This window comes from Saccoglossus kowalevskii, chromosome 19 (genome assembly GCF_978046115.1).
Source record: "Saccoglossus kowalevskii chromosome 19, keSacKowa6.1, whole genome shotgun sequence".
In the NCBI taxonomy this organism is placed as follows: domain Eukaryota; kingdom Metazoa; phylum Hemichordata; class Enteropneusta; family Harrimaniidae; genus Saccoglossus; species Saccoglossus kowalevskii.
The window spans coordinates 2,384,278-2,401,989 of NC_140659.1; the positions used below are offsets into that span (position 1 = coordinate 2,384,278).

The 17,712-nt window shown below is 37.6% G+C and overlaps 2 protein-coding genes across 3 annotated transcripts in view; one reads left to right on the top strand and one right to left on the bottom strand.

The window, feature by feature from the left end:
* The window catches only part of LOC100369806 (dual 3',5'-cyclic-AMP and -GMP phosphodiesterase 11-like), a 92,511-nt gene extending 81,071 nt beyond the window's left edge, over window positions 1-11,440 (bottom strand). The window contains exon 1 of the mRNA XM_085494054.1: window positions 10,609-11,440. Within this exon, the coding sequence (XP_085350180.1) occupies window positions 10,609-11,355 (747 nt within the window). The 5' untranslated portion in view covers window positions 11,356-11,440. The remainder of the gene's footprint in view (window positions 1-10,608) is intronic.
* Window positions 11,441-14,701: 3,261 nt separating this feature from the next.
* Window positions 14,702-17,712, top strand: part of LOC102805276 (SH2 domain-containing protein 4A-like) — a 43,179-nt gene continuing 40,168 nt past the window's right edge. For both annotated transcript variants that reach the window (XM_085493587.1, XM_085493588.1), the window contains exon 1: window positions 14,702-14,930. The gene's annotated coding sequence lies outside the window, so the exon portion shown is untranslated. The remainder of the gene's footprint in view (window positions 14,931-17,712) is intronic.

Genomic DNA, 17,712 nt, shown 5'->3' on the forward strand with positions numbered 1-17,712 from the left:
AGTGGTCTTTGTAAGCTTTACACAATATGACATATTCACTGTCACAGTAGTGGTCTTTGTAAGCTTTACACAATATGACATATTCACTGTCACAGTAGTGGTCTTTGTAAGCTTTACACAATATGACATATTCACTGTCACAGTAGTGGTCTTTGTAAGCTTTACACAATATGACATATTCACTGTCACAGTAGTGGTCTTTGTAAGCTTTACACAATATGACATATTCACTGTCATAGTAGTGGTCTTTGTAAGCTTTACACAATATGACATGTTCACTGTCACAGTAGTGGTCTTTGTAAGCTTTACACAATATGACATATTCACTGTCACAGTAGTGGTCTTTGTAAGCTTTACACAATATGACATATTCACTGTGACAGTGGTCTTTGTAAGCTTTACACAATATGACATATTCACTATGACAGTGGTCTTTGTAAGCTTTACACAATATGACATATTCACTGTCACAGTAGTGGTCTTTGTAAGCTTTACACAATATGACATATTCACTGTCACAGTAGTGGTCTTTGTAAGCTTTACACAATATGACATATTCACTGTCATAGTAGTGGTCTTTGTAAGCTTTACACAATATGACATGTTCACTGTCACAGTAGTGGTCTTTGTAAGCTTTACACAATATGACATATTCACTGTCACAGTAGTGGTCTTTGTAAGCTTTACACAATATGACATATTCACTGTCACAGTAGTGGTCTTTGTAAGCTTTACACAATATGACATATTCACTGTCACAGTAGTGGTCTTTGTAAGCTTTACACAATATGACATATTTACTGTCAATATGGCCATGGTGTTACAGGCCATGATTCCCTATGCAAATTTAAAACAGTTGGCCTGAACATTTGAATGTGTTGTTGAGAGAGATTATGTTAAACAGTGAAATCGTAAATCAGATGTGGTCCTGGCTTGAGTTGTCATTGTCAACAGATGACAATGAGAGAATGATTTGTAGATGGGGAAATTATGTTGACCTTGTTTAGTACTTTGAATTAAATTAAAGCAGGCAGTGATATAGTTGCTAACACCAACAGGGAGTTATTTTGGGTTGTGCCCTCACAACACCCCTCTGTACCGTGGTGTTTCCTACACATACAATGTCACACAGAGGAATGAAAAACAAAATAAAATTGAGACTGCATGTAGATGAACATACACGTACGACAAATATGCAACAAGTGGTTGCCGTATGACTACTATATGTAAAGTCTTATTGCAACCTATATAATAACATTGAGTACATAAACAACAAACAAACAACAGCCATTTTCCACTTGGCAATCCAGCTACTTGCTATTGGTATCCCACGGCAACTAATCACACTAATCATCCCAATAAACAAGCCATCACAAACAAATCAGCATTTGAGAGATTTATGCAACTACTAAACATCACATTTTATAGCCTTGACTTTATTATCAGATTTTCGGGTCAAATCCAGCAAAAATACACAGAAACTTAAAGAAAATGTAAAAGATTAGAGTTCAGTCGAATAATATTGATGTGAAAAGTTGATAAGTTCTTATAAGCAGAACTAATTAAATTTTTTTTTCCAACTTTTGGATGAAATTGGCTGACCAGGTCACACAAGTAGGTCAGAGTAAAACAGATTAACTTTGTCTCCTTTATCAAGAACAATCAGGCAACTACATGTATAAACATTTGAAAATTTGGCATCCACTGTGTTTGCTTGAAAACACTCAAAACAAGCATTCTCAATGCACAGTTCCTGCTGTGTATTTTATGTGAACCCTTTGAGCGCCCAAATCAACTAACATTCCCAATCACAAAATAAAATGTTACATTTTTGACATTTGTTTTAAAATTTCGATCAAGACCATAGATAAATACTCAAAAATTAACAAAATATTGGCGGGAAAAAATTATATTAAGCTCAAATAGTTTAGGTTTATTATAAAGTGAGAAATATATAGACAAAACAATTATCAGTGTTTTTTTTACTATATTGTATATATGGTTTGTCTTAAATTTTACATCAAATTTATATTTTTGCTGCACATGAATAATGTGCCTGGTGCAGAAGAATTCTCATAACAGGAAAAATACAAGCTCAATCAAAACATAGTAAATGATATGTCAGTTACTGACCCAATGTGACAGACTAATACACTAGTACTGTGGCATTCCATGGTATTGGATTCAGTTCAGTTACTGACCCAATGTGACAGACTAATACACTAGTACTGCAGCATTCCATGGTATTGGATTCAGTTCAGTTACTGACCCAATGTGACAGACTAATACACTAGTACTGTGGCATTCCATGGTATTGGATTCAGTTCAGTTATTGACCCAATGTGACAGACTAATACACTAGTACGGCAGCATTCCATGGTATTGGATTCAGTTCAGTTACTGACCCAATGTGACAGACTAATACACTAGTACTGTGGCATTCCATGGTATTGGATTCAGTTCAGTTACTGACCCAATGTGACAGACTAATACACTAGTACTGCAGCATTCCATGGTATTCGATTCAGTTCAGTTACTGACCCAATGTGACAGACTAATACACTAGTACTGCAGCATTCCATGGTATTGGATTCAGTTCAGTTACTGACCCAATGTGACAGACTAATACACTAGTACTGTGGCATTCCATGGTATTGGATTCAGTTCAGTTACTGACCCAATGTGACAGACTAATACACTAGTACTGCAGCATTCCATGGTATTGGATTCAGTTAAGTTACTGACCCAATGTGACAGACTAATACACTAGTACTGCAGCATTCCATGGTATTGGATTCAGTTCAGTTACTGACCCAATGTGACAGACTAATACACTAGTACTGTGGCATTCCATGGTATTGGATTCAGTTCAGTTACTGACCCAATGTGACAGACTAATACACTAGTACTGTGGCATTCCATGGTATTGGATTCAGTTCAGTTACTGACCCAATGTGACAGACTAATACACTAGTACTGTGGCATTCCATGGTATTGGATTCAGTTCAGTTACTGACCCAATGTGACAGACTAATACACTAGTACTGTGGCATTCCATGGTATTGGATTCAGTTCAGTTACTGACCCAATGTGACAGACTAATACACTAGTACTGCAGCATTCCATGGTATTGGATTCAGTTAAGTTACTGACCCAATGTGACAGACTAATACACTAGTACTGCAGCATTCCATGGTATTGGATTCAGTTCAGTTACTGACCCAATGTGACAGACTAATACACTAGTACTGCAGCATTCCATGGTATTGGATTCAGTTCAGTTACTGACCCAATGTGAAAGACTAATACACTAGTACTGTGGCATTCCATGGTATTGGATTCAGTTCAGTTACTGACCCAATGTGACAGACTAATACACTAGTACTGCAGCATTCCATGGTATTGGATTCAGTTCAGTTACTGACCCAATGTGACAGACTAATACACTAGTACTGCAGCATTCCATGGTATTGGATTCAGTTCAGTTACTGACCCAATGTGACAGACTAATACACTAGTACTGTGGCATTCCATGGTATTGGATTCAGTTCCGTTACTGACCCAATGTGACAGACTAATACACTAGTACTGTGGCATTCCATGGTATTGGATTCAGTTCAGTTACTGACCCAATGTGACAGACTAATACACTAGTACTGCAGCATTCCATGGTATTGGATTCAGTTCAGTTACTGACCCAATGTGACAGACTAATACACTAGTACTGCAGCATTCCATGGTATTGGATTCAGTTCAGTTACTGACCCAATGTGACAGACTAATACACTAGTGCTGTGGCATTCCATGGTATTGGATTCAGTTCAGTTACTGACCCAATGTGACAGACTAATACACTAGTACTGTGGCATTCCATGGTATTGGATTCAGTTCAGTTACTGACCCAATGTGACAGACTAATACACTAGTACTGTGGCATTCCATGGTATTGGATTCAGTTCAGTTACTGACCCAATGTGACAGACTAATACACTAGTACTGTGGCATTCCATGGTATTGGATTCAGTTCAGTTACTGACCCAATGTGACAGACTAATACACTAGTACTGTGGCATTCCATGGTATTGGATTCAGTTCAGTTACTGACCCAATGTGACAGACTAATACACTAGTCCTGTGGCATTCCATGGTATTGGATTCAGTTCAGTTACTGACCCAATGTGACAGACTAATACACTAGTACTGCAGCATTCCATGGTATTGGATTCAGTTCAGTTACTGACCCAATGTGACAGACTAATACACTAGTACTGCAGCATTCCATGGTATTGGATTCAGTTCAGTTACTGACCCAATGTGACAGACTAATACACTAGTACTGCAGCATTCCATGGTATTGGATTCAGTTCAGTTACTGACCCAATGTGACAGACTAATACACTAGTACTGCAGCATTCCATGGTATTGGATTCAGTTCAGTTACTGACCCAATGTGACAGACTAATACACTAGTACTGCAGCATTCCATGGTATTGGATTCAGTTAAGTTACTGACCCAATGTGACAGACTAATACACTAGTACTGCAGCATTCCATGGTATTGGACTCAGTTCAGTTACTGACCCAATGTGACAGACTAATACACTAGTACTGCAGCATTCCATGGTATTGGATTCAGTTCAGTTACTGACCCAATGTGACAGACTAATACACTAGTACTGCAGCATTCCATGGTATTGGATTCAGTTCAGTTACTGACCCAATGTGACAGACTACTACACTAGTACTGCAGCATTCCATGGTATTGGATTCAGTTCAGTTACTGACACAATGTGACAGACTAATACACTAGTACTGCAGCATTCCATGGTATTGGATTCAGTTCAGTTACTGACCCAATGTGACAGACTAATACACTAGTACTGCAGCATTCCATGGTATTGGATTCAGTTCAGTTACTGACCCAATGTGACAGACTAATACACTAGTACTGCAGCATTCCATGGTATTGGATTCAGTTCAGTTACTGACCCAATGTGACAGACTAATACACTAGTACTGCAGCATTCCATGGTATTGGATTCAGTTCAGTTACTGACCCAATGTGACAGACTAATACACTAGTACTGCAGCATTCCATGGTATTGGATTCAGTTAAGTTACTGACCCAATGTGACAGACTAATACACTAGTACTGCAGCATTCCATGGTATTGGACTCAGTTCAGTTACTGACCCAATGTGACAGACTAATACACTAGTACTGCAGCATTCCATGGTATTGGATTCAGTTAAGTTACTGACCCAATGTGACAGACTAATACACTAGTACTGCAGCATTCCATGGTATTGGATTCAGTTCAGTTACTGACCCAATGTGACAGACTAATACACTAGTACTGTGGCATTCCATGGTATTGGATTCAGTTAAGTTACTGACCCAATGTGACAGACTAATACACTAGTACTGCAGCATTCCATGGTATTGGATTCAGTTAAGTTACTGACCCAATGTGACAGACTAATACACTAGTACTGCAGCCTTCCATGGTATTGGATTCAGTTCAGTTACTGACCCAATGTGACAGACTAATACACTAGTACTGTGGCATTCCATGGTATTGGATTCAGTTCAGTTACTGACCCAATGTGACAGACTAATACACTAGTACTGTGGCATTCCATGGTATTGGATTCAGTTCAGTTACTGACCCAATGTGACAGACTAATACACTAGTACTGTGGCATTCCATGGTATTGGATTCAGTTCAGTTACTGACCCAATGTGACAGACTAATACACTAGTACTGTGGCATTCCATGGTATTGGATTCAGTTCAGTTACTGACCCAATGTGACAGACTAATACACTAGTACTGTGGCATTCCATGGTATTGGATTCAGTTCAGTTACTGACCCAATGTGACAGACTAATACACTAGTACTGTGGCATTCCATGGTATTGGATTCAGTTCAGTTACTGACCCAATGTGACAGACTAATACACTAGTACTGCAGCATTCCATGGTATTGGATTCAGTTCAGTTACCGACCCAATGTGACAGACTAATACACTAGTACTGTGGCATTCCATGGTATTGGATTCAGTTCAGTTACTGACCCAATGTGACAGACTAATACACTATAGTAGCAAATAACTTGTAACAAGTAGAATGAAATAATAGCATTTCCTAAATGGTTATTTGACATAGCTCCCATGGGATGTTCATAATGTTAGGCTCCCTAGGAATTTAAACATATATTCCTAGCAAAAGAAAACCTTTCCACATTTGAACCTATTATCCTATAACCTACATCATGCATGAACACAAAGACCATGTGTCAACTACAACTAGCACACACATAAAATACACTACTCTAGAAAGTTCACTTGTATTGACACACTGAATATTGCCTAACCAACCTTAACACATCTCAGCAAACTGAACTGACAGCCTAGTTTGAGTACCATTTTCACATAGTCTTACTAAGAAGATCAAAACATACAAGATTACACATGTACATTACAATCAAAAACGACAAACTTTTTTAAGTCCTGTGGTTAGCACATAGCACCTCAAGTCCAACAATTCAGTCCATTCCAAGTTCACGCTTGAGATAACAGATCTCATTTCAATAGGATACATAGTTTTGACATGTTCATTTGGTAAACATATGCTTCATTGAGCATGTACATTCACATTCACTTCAACATTTTTAGAATGCCTGCCAACCAACCCCCTCCCTCCCTGCATGTGTCAGACTTAGCACAAATTTTAGAAATCATAATTTATTCCATTCCATAGGCCTGAAGTATACCTGACAATTCCTCACGTCACATTGACACAACTACAGTGATAGGAAAACACTAGATACTGAGTACCCGGTAACACTTTTGTTTTTTCTATAAGTTGATCAGCTCATTGTTTTATCATGGGACATGGCAAAATGTATGCATAATTTATTCATTTGTTAAAAAAATGCTTGAGATCAATGGAATAATGTGGCTTAGTGATAATCCAAGTAATTCTAGTGAAAAACAAGGGAATAGTGTGGCTTAGTGATAATCCAAGTAATTCTAGTGAGAAACAAGGGAATAGTGTGGCTTAGTGATAATCCAAGTAATTCTAGTGAGAAACAAGGGTATAATGTGGCTTAGTGATAATCCAAGTAATTCTAGTGAGAAACAAGGGAATAGTGTGGCTTAGTGATAATCCAAGTAATTCTAGTGAGAAACAAGGGAATAGTGTGGCTTAGTGATAATCCAAGTAATTCTAGTGAGAAACAAGGGTATAATGTGGCTTAGTGATAATCCAAGTAATTCTAGTGAGAAACAAGGGAATAGTGTGGCTTAGTGATAATCCAAGTAATTCTAGTGAGAAACAAGGGTATAGTGTGGCTTAGTGATAATCCAAGTAATTCTAGTGAGAAACAAGGAAATAGTGTGGCTTAGTGATAATCCAAGTAATTCTAGTGAGAAACAAGGGAATAGTGTGGCTTAGTGATAATCCAAGTAATTCTAGTGAGAAACAAGGGAATAGTGTGGCTTAGTGATAATCCAAGTAATTCTAGTGAGAAACAAGGGAATAGTGTGGCTTAGTGATAATCAAAGTAATTCTAGTGAGAAACAAGGGTATAATGTGGCTTAGTGATAATCCAAGTAATTCTAGTGAGAAACAAGGGAATAGTGTGGCTTAGTGATAATCCAAGTAATTCTAGTGAGAAACAAGGGAATAGTGTGGCTTAGTGATAATCCAAGTAATTCTAGTGAAGAAACAAGGGTATAATGTGGCTTAGTGATAATCCAAGTAATTCTAATGAGAAACAAGGGAATAGTGTGGCTTAGTGATAATCCAAGTAATTCTAGTGAGAAACAAGGGAATAGTGTGGCTTAGTGATAATCCAAGTAATTCTAGTGAGAAACAAGGGAATAGTGTGGCTTAGTGATAATCCAAGTAATTCTAGTGAGAAACAAGGGAATAGTGTGGCTTAGTGATAATCCAAGTAATTCTAGTGAGAAACAAAGGAATAGTGTGGCTTAGTGATAATCCAAGTAATTCTAGTGAGAAACAAGGGTATAGTGTGGCTTAGTGATAATCCAAGTAATTCTAGTGAGAAACAAGGGAATAGTGTGGCTTAGTGATAATCCAAGTAATTCTAGTGAGAAACAAGGGAATAGTGTGGCTTAGTGATAATCCAAGTAATTCTAGTGAGAAACAAGGGTATAGTGTGGCTTAGTGATAATCCAAGTAATTCTAGTGAGAAACAAGGGAATAGTGTGGCTTAGTGATAATCCAAGTAATTCTACACACGCACACACGCACACTTGCAAGCACATACACACAAGCACATACGCACACTTGCAAGCACATATACACAGGCACACATGCACACTTGCAAGCACAGGCACACACGCACACTTGCAAGCACATATACACAGGCACACACGCACACTTGCAAGCACGTATACACAGGCACACACGCACACTTGCAAGCACATATACACAGGCACACACGCACACTTGCTAGCACATACACACAGGCACACACGCACACTTGCAAGCACATATACACAGGCACACATGCACACTTGCAAGCACAGGCACACACGCATACTTGCAAGCACATATACACAAACACACACGCACACTTGCAAGCACATACACACAGGCACACACGCACACTTGCAAGCACATATACACAGGCACACACGCACACTTGCAAGCACATATACACAGGCACACACGCACACTTGCTAGCACATATACACAGGCACACATGCACAGAAACTAAATCATTGTCCACACCAAAACTAATAAAGGTATGAACGCAGCATAGTGATAAATCTTAATGGATCAGTTCAGAGTAGCTATAAAACATGGTCTTGTGAATATAGGATGATTCACACATAGTACTGGAAATCAATTTACTGTGAAGACAACAGTGAAGACACTGACAGCCGCCTGCAGATGATTACAAAGATGCCAACAACCAGATAAACAAGATAAAATGTTCCAAATCATTAGAAAATCCATTTTTTATTTTATTTGCCTCAAATTTGTTATGTATTAGGAAATACATGCATTTTACTGTTTCAATCCATGAGCCACTCAGACTAAGGAAATTAACTCAAGTAGTAATTAGGTGAATAGGGATCTTTCAAGCATAGAGGGAGGGTATTAAATAGGCCAATAAAAAACCAGTAAAATTCCTCTGATGCAAGCTAGTCAACCTAATACTACAACAGCATAATTGTAATCAACAGTTCCACGCATTAACAAATCTTTCCCATCTGTTACAAATCCACTTTCACTAAAAGTAGTCATTTTTTTCATTATAGTATTGTGATGTCACTATTAAGCTCACTGCAATGTGCTACATAAAAATATTGCAATTTTTAAATTTCAAAATACATGCTTTTATATTAAAAATGAAAACTGATTTGAGGAAGAAATTTATTAAAATTGCTTTCAAATGAGACACACAGATTGCAGAGGTCAAGTGAAAACTAGCAATTCTATTCATACAGCGCATGAATAGATGAATCCCAAAGGATTTGGAGCACAATTATTCTGTTGTAAAACGAGGACACTGAAGAACAGATACACAACAATCGTAAATGTAAACAACAACCAAATTCAATACCATAACCTACTTCACTGACCTGCCAAGCTATTTTGGAGCAAACAGCAGTGTAGTGTCTTTTGTATAAGGGGCTTTCCTATTTCAAAACAGGGGGTGGGCTGGGAGATTTATTAAAATTAAAATAAATCGTTGACAGTGAAGAGAAAAAGAAAATTTTAATAATAACCACATAACGTAAAAGAATTGGGGAAATGTGAATTTCAAAAAATGTAGTAAGGCAGATTTCAAATGCGTAACAACACCACCCCCTCGATTTAAAATTGGGGAATTCTGAAGCATTCTTATCAAATTGGCACAACAAAACTTTAAAAATAGTGAATAATTAAGTAAAGCATGCGAAGAATGCTGGCAAAGCTAACTACACTACATGGTTTTAATCTAGCGAAAATACTGCTGTTAACAATCTTGACTTTTCAACCTCAATATAAATGATTTGAAACATAATTAATTTTACCTGACATGAATTCAAGAAAGTAACAGTAAAATAACCACCCAGTAATGCTAGATGGACTTCAGGTCACATCGCCGTGCTGCCACAGTTGTAAAGTGTTTTTTTTCCAAATGCATTGTTGAAAGGCAGCCCAATGCAGGGTTTGGAACGATATCAACGTAGGCACAACATATCAGATATCAGGACAGGTAAAAAAAAGTAGGTCAGTTTACCATATCAGGTCAGTTAATTTATATAAATGTCACATGGGTGTAGTAACAACTAAGTGTACAGTGTGTACACTGCAATACATTCAGTTACTGCCATGCTTCATTATGTCATGGCACAAACGAGTCTTGCTGTAAAACGAGTCTTACAGCTCACATGTTATTCTTGCTATTAATCTGTGATTTTGCTAATCTAATTCAAGATACATCTAATTTAAAATAAAGTATAGTCTCACAGTGGGATTGTTAATTGATCTTTTGGCTATTTCAAAGTGTTTTACAGCATCCCAGCGCATTTTTGTTTTCCCCATTTTTTTATAAAAAACATATGGGAATTTTAATTAGCTTACCTGGTATGCATCAGCAATGTTCACGGTTTCACCAGTTTTTGCAACATAACCAACAATTCCTTTGCCCCATTTCACACGTATCTCTTCTTTGAGTGATTCTTCAATGGTTGAATCACATCTTACATCAAAAAGTTTACTTGCCAGAAAGCAATCTTCAGTACCTCGGGTGCCCTGCACCAGAAATAAAGAACAACGATCTGCATTTGTCAAAATACTAACATTCTGCAATATTTTGTGACACAGACTCGTTAAATCCAAATCATTGGAGATATCTTTGACCAGTTCAAAGAGAGCTTCTCTGTCATCAAGTAGTTTAAGGGCACTGATGTTTTTCCTGGAACGACTTGATGGTGATGGTGGCTTCTCCCTCAAGAATGTTGGTGCTCCATCTACAGTTTGGATCATTGGGCCTAAATTGCCCCTCCCCTCAAATTCCGAAGCAGAGACTTTGCGTACCGGTGTGTTTGCACCTGAACTGTGTCTTGAACCGCTACTGGTCGAGGTGGTTCGGGACCCAGCTGAGGTATCGTAAACTTGAGAACTTTGAGCAACGGCCCTCGCAATGAACCAGCCATCAATCATAGATCGTGTAGCTTTACGGGAGAAATAGTCATGTATGAAATCGCTGTGATCATCCAACCAGTTCTCCATACTCGCATATTCACGGCGTTCCTCTTCACTCAACGGGGATGGCCGATCATCGGTTGTAGTCGATGCACCAGCTTCGCTCTGAGATACGGAGGCCATATCGGAGATGCGCCGCTGTTGTTGACGATATAAAAGTGTATGCCTTGCCGACAGCGCACGGCCTCCCGCTGACCCTAACGGCCTGCTGATATCCAGCTTGCTGATGAGTCTACAAAGAACTTCCAAAAATATAGCATCGAGTGAATAGCCTGATCTGAATTGCTAAATACCCTCAAATATTTGTGCTAGACAACAGCTGTATGGCTACATAAAATGGATGTGCTGTAGAGTTGTGATCACATTAGTCCGTATAATAATTGGGCGTCCCATTTTATTTCTCACAACTATTCATGGTAGCATACAATAAACAGTCGACAAAAGCCTCAATAGGTTACGACAAGAAGCTCTTTCAAAATTCGCACCTGGTTGATCCTTTACAATAAAGCCAATACCGGCATTTCTGGCACCAATCAGCGAGATGACAATAGCTATCCAATGCACACAGACGACGATGAATTACGATTCCGACACAACAAGTTTTGACTTGGCGCAACACTTATTGCAAACCAAATACGATTCGATACGAATTCCTACACACCTCTTCAAAATGCAATCAAAACGACTTCACGTGTGTATAGGAACGCCAGGCATAGCGGAAATACGAGTGGTTTTGCTTCTTTTAGTCCAAAAGTGTCCTCAATTATCTATTTGTCGACGGTCTTGCAGCGTAAAAAATAGTCGGTGGCAAGAAATCCAAATACACACGCACCAACCAAAGCAACGAAGCAGGGTTACCCTATTGGAACATACCATTATAAAAAGGGAGCAACAAAACCACACGTAGAAAATTCTCTCTTTCTTACCATCTGTTGGCGCTGTTTATGGACGATTTTTGAAAGCGTCCATGCCTGACACATCGGGGAAATTCCCTTTTACGAGCTCGTATAATATATTTCAATACACCATGTGACCAATGAAGTTATTTACTTTTGATGCCCATACTGATGTACTTTCTCCGGTCAGTGTTATGTTGCGTCAATGAAAGAAAATACAAGTTTTATAAAACTTATACGTAGCCAGTCATTTGATGTATTCTTCCACTGGGTCTCGACTTTGAAGTAGTGCTGCCTTTGATGGAATGAACAAATGCCTTGTGGTGTCCACTTAGATTGCTTTTTTGATTGTCAGTTTGATCAAAAGATTTCATCAGAAATATAACATACAGAAAAAATATAAATAATAATTGCATATTTCAAATATACGACTGAATTCTATCACTATGGAGGTACTGTGATTCTATATACGACTGTGATTCTACACATGTCACGTGAAAAAATGTAGACACAGACAGTTGTGTATGTCATATAAATTCCTGCATGCCAAGGACCCCTTAATCCCCTACTTTCTCTGCCCGGCAGACAATTAACTATTGTTTTACTACAGTACCACACAGCAACAATCATCGAAATGTAACCGCGCCAAGTTTTACAGTTTTACTCACATATCAAACTGTTTGCTGGCCATGGTTGTTACAGCCATAGTAAATACAATTCACATACGAGTATAGGGTTAGACATTAAATGTTGACATCATTTCATTATTTAAGACGGAATTCCATATATTTAACATGGTTTTCGTTGCATTACTTTTTATCATGTATTAATTTAGATTCAATTTTCTATCTGCAGTAACATTGTGTAACATCATTATTTTGTTGCGGCTGTCACATATTAGTTTTTTAATATTGTGTTACTAATATTGCATTTGGGTGCTAGGTATATTGTTTTCAGTCCAACTAATAGCAATACCCAGTTAGTAGACAGTTTGTATTGCTTGTGCTTCTGAAATCGGCTATAAGATTAACATGCAGAATAGTAGAATTCTATATATCGCTAATTTGCACAACTGTAGCAAATCTTCAGAGATATATTAAATGTATGTACACCACTAATTTATTCAAATCACAACACAAGTAACTCTGTTTGACCTTTGACAATTCTACATTAATCTGAGCTTACACATAGATGGAATTAACACTAGATTCTTTTAGAAAATCAAAAAAACAAACAAAAAAAAAACGCGGTTTAAAACATTGACTTTAACGTCACTGTGCGGATGAATCTAGCCGTGTGGAAGATAAGCATGTGATCTAAGCTGAGCTGTCAAATATCATCGCGAAAATAAACATGTATGCAAATAAGTCATCCAGGGTCAACAACCTGTCAAATATATTTTGCAGAAAAATTAACAACATCATTTTGGCCGTGTTTATTGTGTTTGATAACAACATTCACTGCAAAACATTAATGTTGCGGTAACCTTGATGTTTGAAAACTATGACATTGAACAGTGCATTGAACTGCATGTAAAGAAAAAGAGAAAGTGTTTGTTATTTATATTGCAACATTTTAAACTTGTTTTGTTTTCCTCCTAACTTTACCACGTTTACACAGTCTGAAGACGAATATATCTACGCATAATATCAAAATTTACATCATTTGCTCCAAAAGGAAATATTTGAAAAGTTACAGGCCCTCTATCTGTAGAAGAACTGTGGTCCATTCAATATTTTTTTATTATTATTTGGAGTCATATAATTTTCGGAAAATTTAATTTAATTTAATTTAATCCAAAAAGATTATTTATTTCATACAATACAATGCAATACAGTACAATAACACTTTATTATCACCGTAATGAAATTAAAACCTTTTTGGGCTCTGAGTAATAAACATGAAATTAATAAACATGAACACACATTAAAGGGCGACAGTCGTCGTGCCACGCATGCGCGAGATATATGGGACTCATATAAACAAAAAAGGCGATTGAGACTGTTGCGCATATCAACGAGTACAAACTGAGACGTTACCAAGCTTTAATTAGGTTTAGCTTTAGGTGATTGGGAAGTATCGTAGGAGTCACCGGCGGTAATCAGTGCAAGTCGCGAGCAGGTCGAACTTCATACTTGTGATTTCCATTAGAAGAGCGCATTGGATTGTGGGAAAATCAATGATTATCAACACAAATGTCGCACATGCGCAGCGCGACGACCACCGCCCTTTAATTATAATACAAGTATCAAAAACAAAGAAAGTTACAAAATGCTTCTTTTCAAGTTTGTATTATCAATGTATTGGATTAGTGTTTTCAGTAAATGTTTATCTGATACGTTGATGATTGTCTTGAATTTTTTTGTTTTGTTCATCATATGGCCAAAAAAAAAACATTTATTTTCAGGACAAATATTAACATTTTCTTAGAACAGAGATGTTTTAAGATCGGGTAGCAGACTCTGTTTTTCAGCATCTCTGGATTTCACCCCGGTTGGTGCTGACCATGTTTCGTCAGGCCATCCACCCCTCTCCACCATATTAATACGTCCAGTGAGTTTTCAGGTCAAATCTATGCGCGGGAACCGTCAGGTCGTCACTTGGTGGCGGTATACACTTAGACGGAAGTTGAGAGTTTGTGGTCAGAAGTATATGTAGGGCACCGATGGTGTGCCATTGGTTGTTATATATATTACATATTAAGAATTTAGAAGCAAGTTCAGAAGTTATCGAGTAGTAGTTATCAGAGTGAATAAGTGTGACCAGAAAGTAATGTAGAAAGGAAACACAGTTAAAGAGAAGGTAAGAAAGGTGCCTGCGTGATTGTTGAGTTGACCCCAGTGTACGGCAAACCTATTTGGATTACTCACTACATGCACACAAGTTACTAGGAGTGGCTAATGGAAATACTCTGATCCTTGCTTTTAAATTGCTATCTTGTATAACCTCGTCATAATAATTGTTGTTAAACTTTGTGCTCAGTTCTCCCGCTTTTTGACCATTATTATCAGACAAGAACTGAGCTCCAGTCACACCAGGAAGTAATATTGGTGACGATTGTTGATGACTTCCTGAGATATTGTTGATGACTTCCTAACTCCGATTTGTTCTATAGTTGACCCATGGTTTGTTTTACGATTGGCACTGTACATGTAGACCGTTACAAAGGTCAAAAGTTCACCCTAATGCATTACTGATATTGGGTATTGACCTTGAATTGCAGGTATTCATGAGTTCACTAGTGATCAGAGCCATGGGAGATTTAAATCTGAATTTAATGGCAGTAGAAATAAAAAAAAAAAATAAGCAAGTGACAAATTACAAAATTCACTCACTTTAAACCTACTATACTTAAGCAATAACCCCCCCCCCCCCCCCGCCAAAGGCGGGTATACCAAGAGATATTGCACAATTCACGACATATAAATGTATGCACGAGCCGCAGACGAGTGAATTATCCAATATCAATATACCAGTAATTATATTATATTATACCAGTATATTGACAATTCGATAAAACTAGTAAAAAAAAAGAGTTTCCTTGCATGATTATGGCCCTTGAACATGAATATTTATACTTATAGTACATGTATGTAGTTGTACACTGAATGCATACAAAAATTACATACGTAACACAGTTCAAATTGAATACAAACTAATTTTTGTTCCACGTATCCACAGTGAAGAGAGCAGCATAAACACAAAAATTGGCATAACAAAAGATGACCTTTTACTGACTGTGTCAACTCCATTTGAAATACTGGTAGTGTACTGTTTGGATCATTAAAACAACAGATTTTTTACATTTTCATTCTGGTTTTTGTACAATTTGGATTGTGATTTTCCCATTGAAAGTACAGTTGTGAAATAAACCGATTTTGTAACGCATCATTCTACTTGTAACTGTGGATATTTGATAAAGCATACTTTGGTTCCACCTTATAACCCACAATCCAATGGGGCAGCTGAGAGGTCTGTTAGAGTTGTAAAAGAAGCTTTATTAAAACAAGTTCTTCAATGTAAAAAGAGTGTGTCTATGAAACATAGACTAGCAAATTTTCTGTTACAGTATCGTACTACACCTCATAGTACGACAGGTGTATCACCAGAGAGTTGATGGTTAAGCGGTGTTTAAGAACCAGCTTAAGTTTGATAAAACTTGATATTGCACAATTTGTAGAGAGTAAACAAGATAAACAAAAGCAGTATAAGGATCTGATATGTAAACGTGATATATCTTTTGTTAAGTATGACAGAGTATGTGTTCGAAATACTAGAGGTAATTCTAAAATAGATAAGTGGATTCCAGGTACTGTAATTAAAATTTGTGGACCACAAAGTTATATAGTTAGAACAGGTCATACAACTAGATATGTTCATACAGATCATTTAATTAAAGCACATGATTGTGTGAAAGGTGATATTGACGAGCAAGATGTCAGTGTACCTGAGTTGCATGATTTTTCTGTCAATGAAAATGTAAAACTTCCTAATGAAAATGTTTCTATTGATTAGCCTAATGAGAATGTAATTACTCTGAATGTTAAACCTACGGTTTGTCCTGAATGTGTGACAACTTCACCAGTTTTGAGGAGATCTCAAAGAGTAAGGAAACCTGTAGTCAGACTTGATCTGTGAGTTTATTGTTACTGTTCAATTTTTGAAGCAATTGTTAAAAACTTATGTGAGTTGTATTCTTAACAGATTATATACCCATTTTTAAGGGAAAGCAGTGTAATGTTTTGAAGGTTTATTTGAGTATGATTACGTCATTGCTCTAATTACCCAGAGTACAATGCTAATAAACAGTAAGAGTGTTCCACCATTTTGAATCGTACAGACTGGTTCTATTCACTTTGTTCAATTACCCACATAGACTCCGGTCAGTCAAAATGACTATTTTGGACTGTAGGGATTAATCATCGATTCTGCCGGTGATGGAGAGATAGAATCTAGGTCAGGGGAAGCCCCATGACCCCAAGATTCTCTTTCCCTTATGTCACGAACCACGTGACCGAGGCCATTAACGGCTGTACAATCACTCTCTTTTTTCATCTCCGCTTCGTCGGGAATGACTCTGAGCTGCTCTGCCTGGCTCTTTTAGCTTTTTCCTGTCCTGGTTTCTAACTTGGGTTGTTGCCGCTGGGCGGCATTCAACATTCTTACTGGTAAGATAAGTTTTTTTTGTCTTCTTTACCCTTGTGTCGTTTTCCCCTATGTGTGTAATATTTTTTTCCACAACAAAGAAATTAAAACCCGGCACCACTACGTAACCACTTGTTGGTTTCGTGGCAGCACCTTTTACTACTGTAATTCGCTTCCCTCATGCATGTCGTCTTCATTTTATGCTTGATCTATGTATTTAGAAATGAATAGATGTAATGACAGCACCAGGGCTAGCTGCCATTTTTTTTTGGTCTTTTCGTGTGTTATATGCAGTGGTTATATTCAGAATTCACCAGCATAGAACCTGCATCCAAAATACTTTTGTCGTAGCTGCGTGCAGGGTCCGGGGTTTTTGCCATGAATGCGTGTGTTTTTCACTGGAGTTCTGAGGCCTGAGATTTTTCTTTCAGAGCCATCA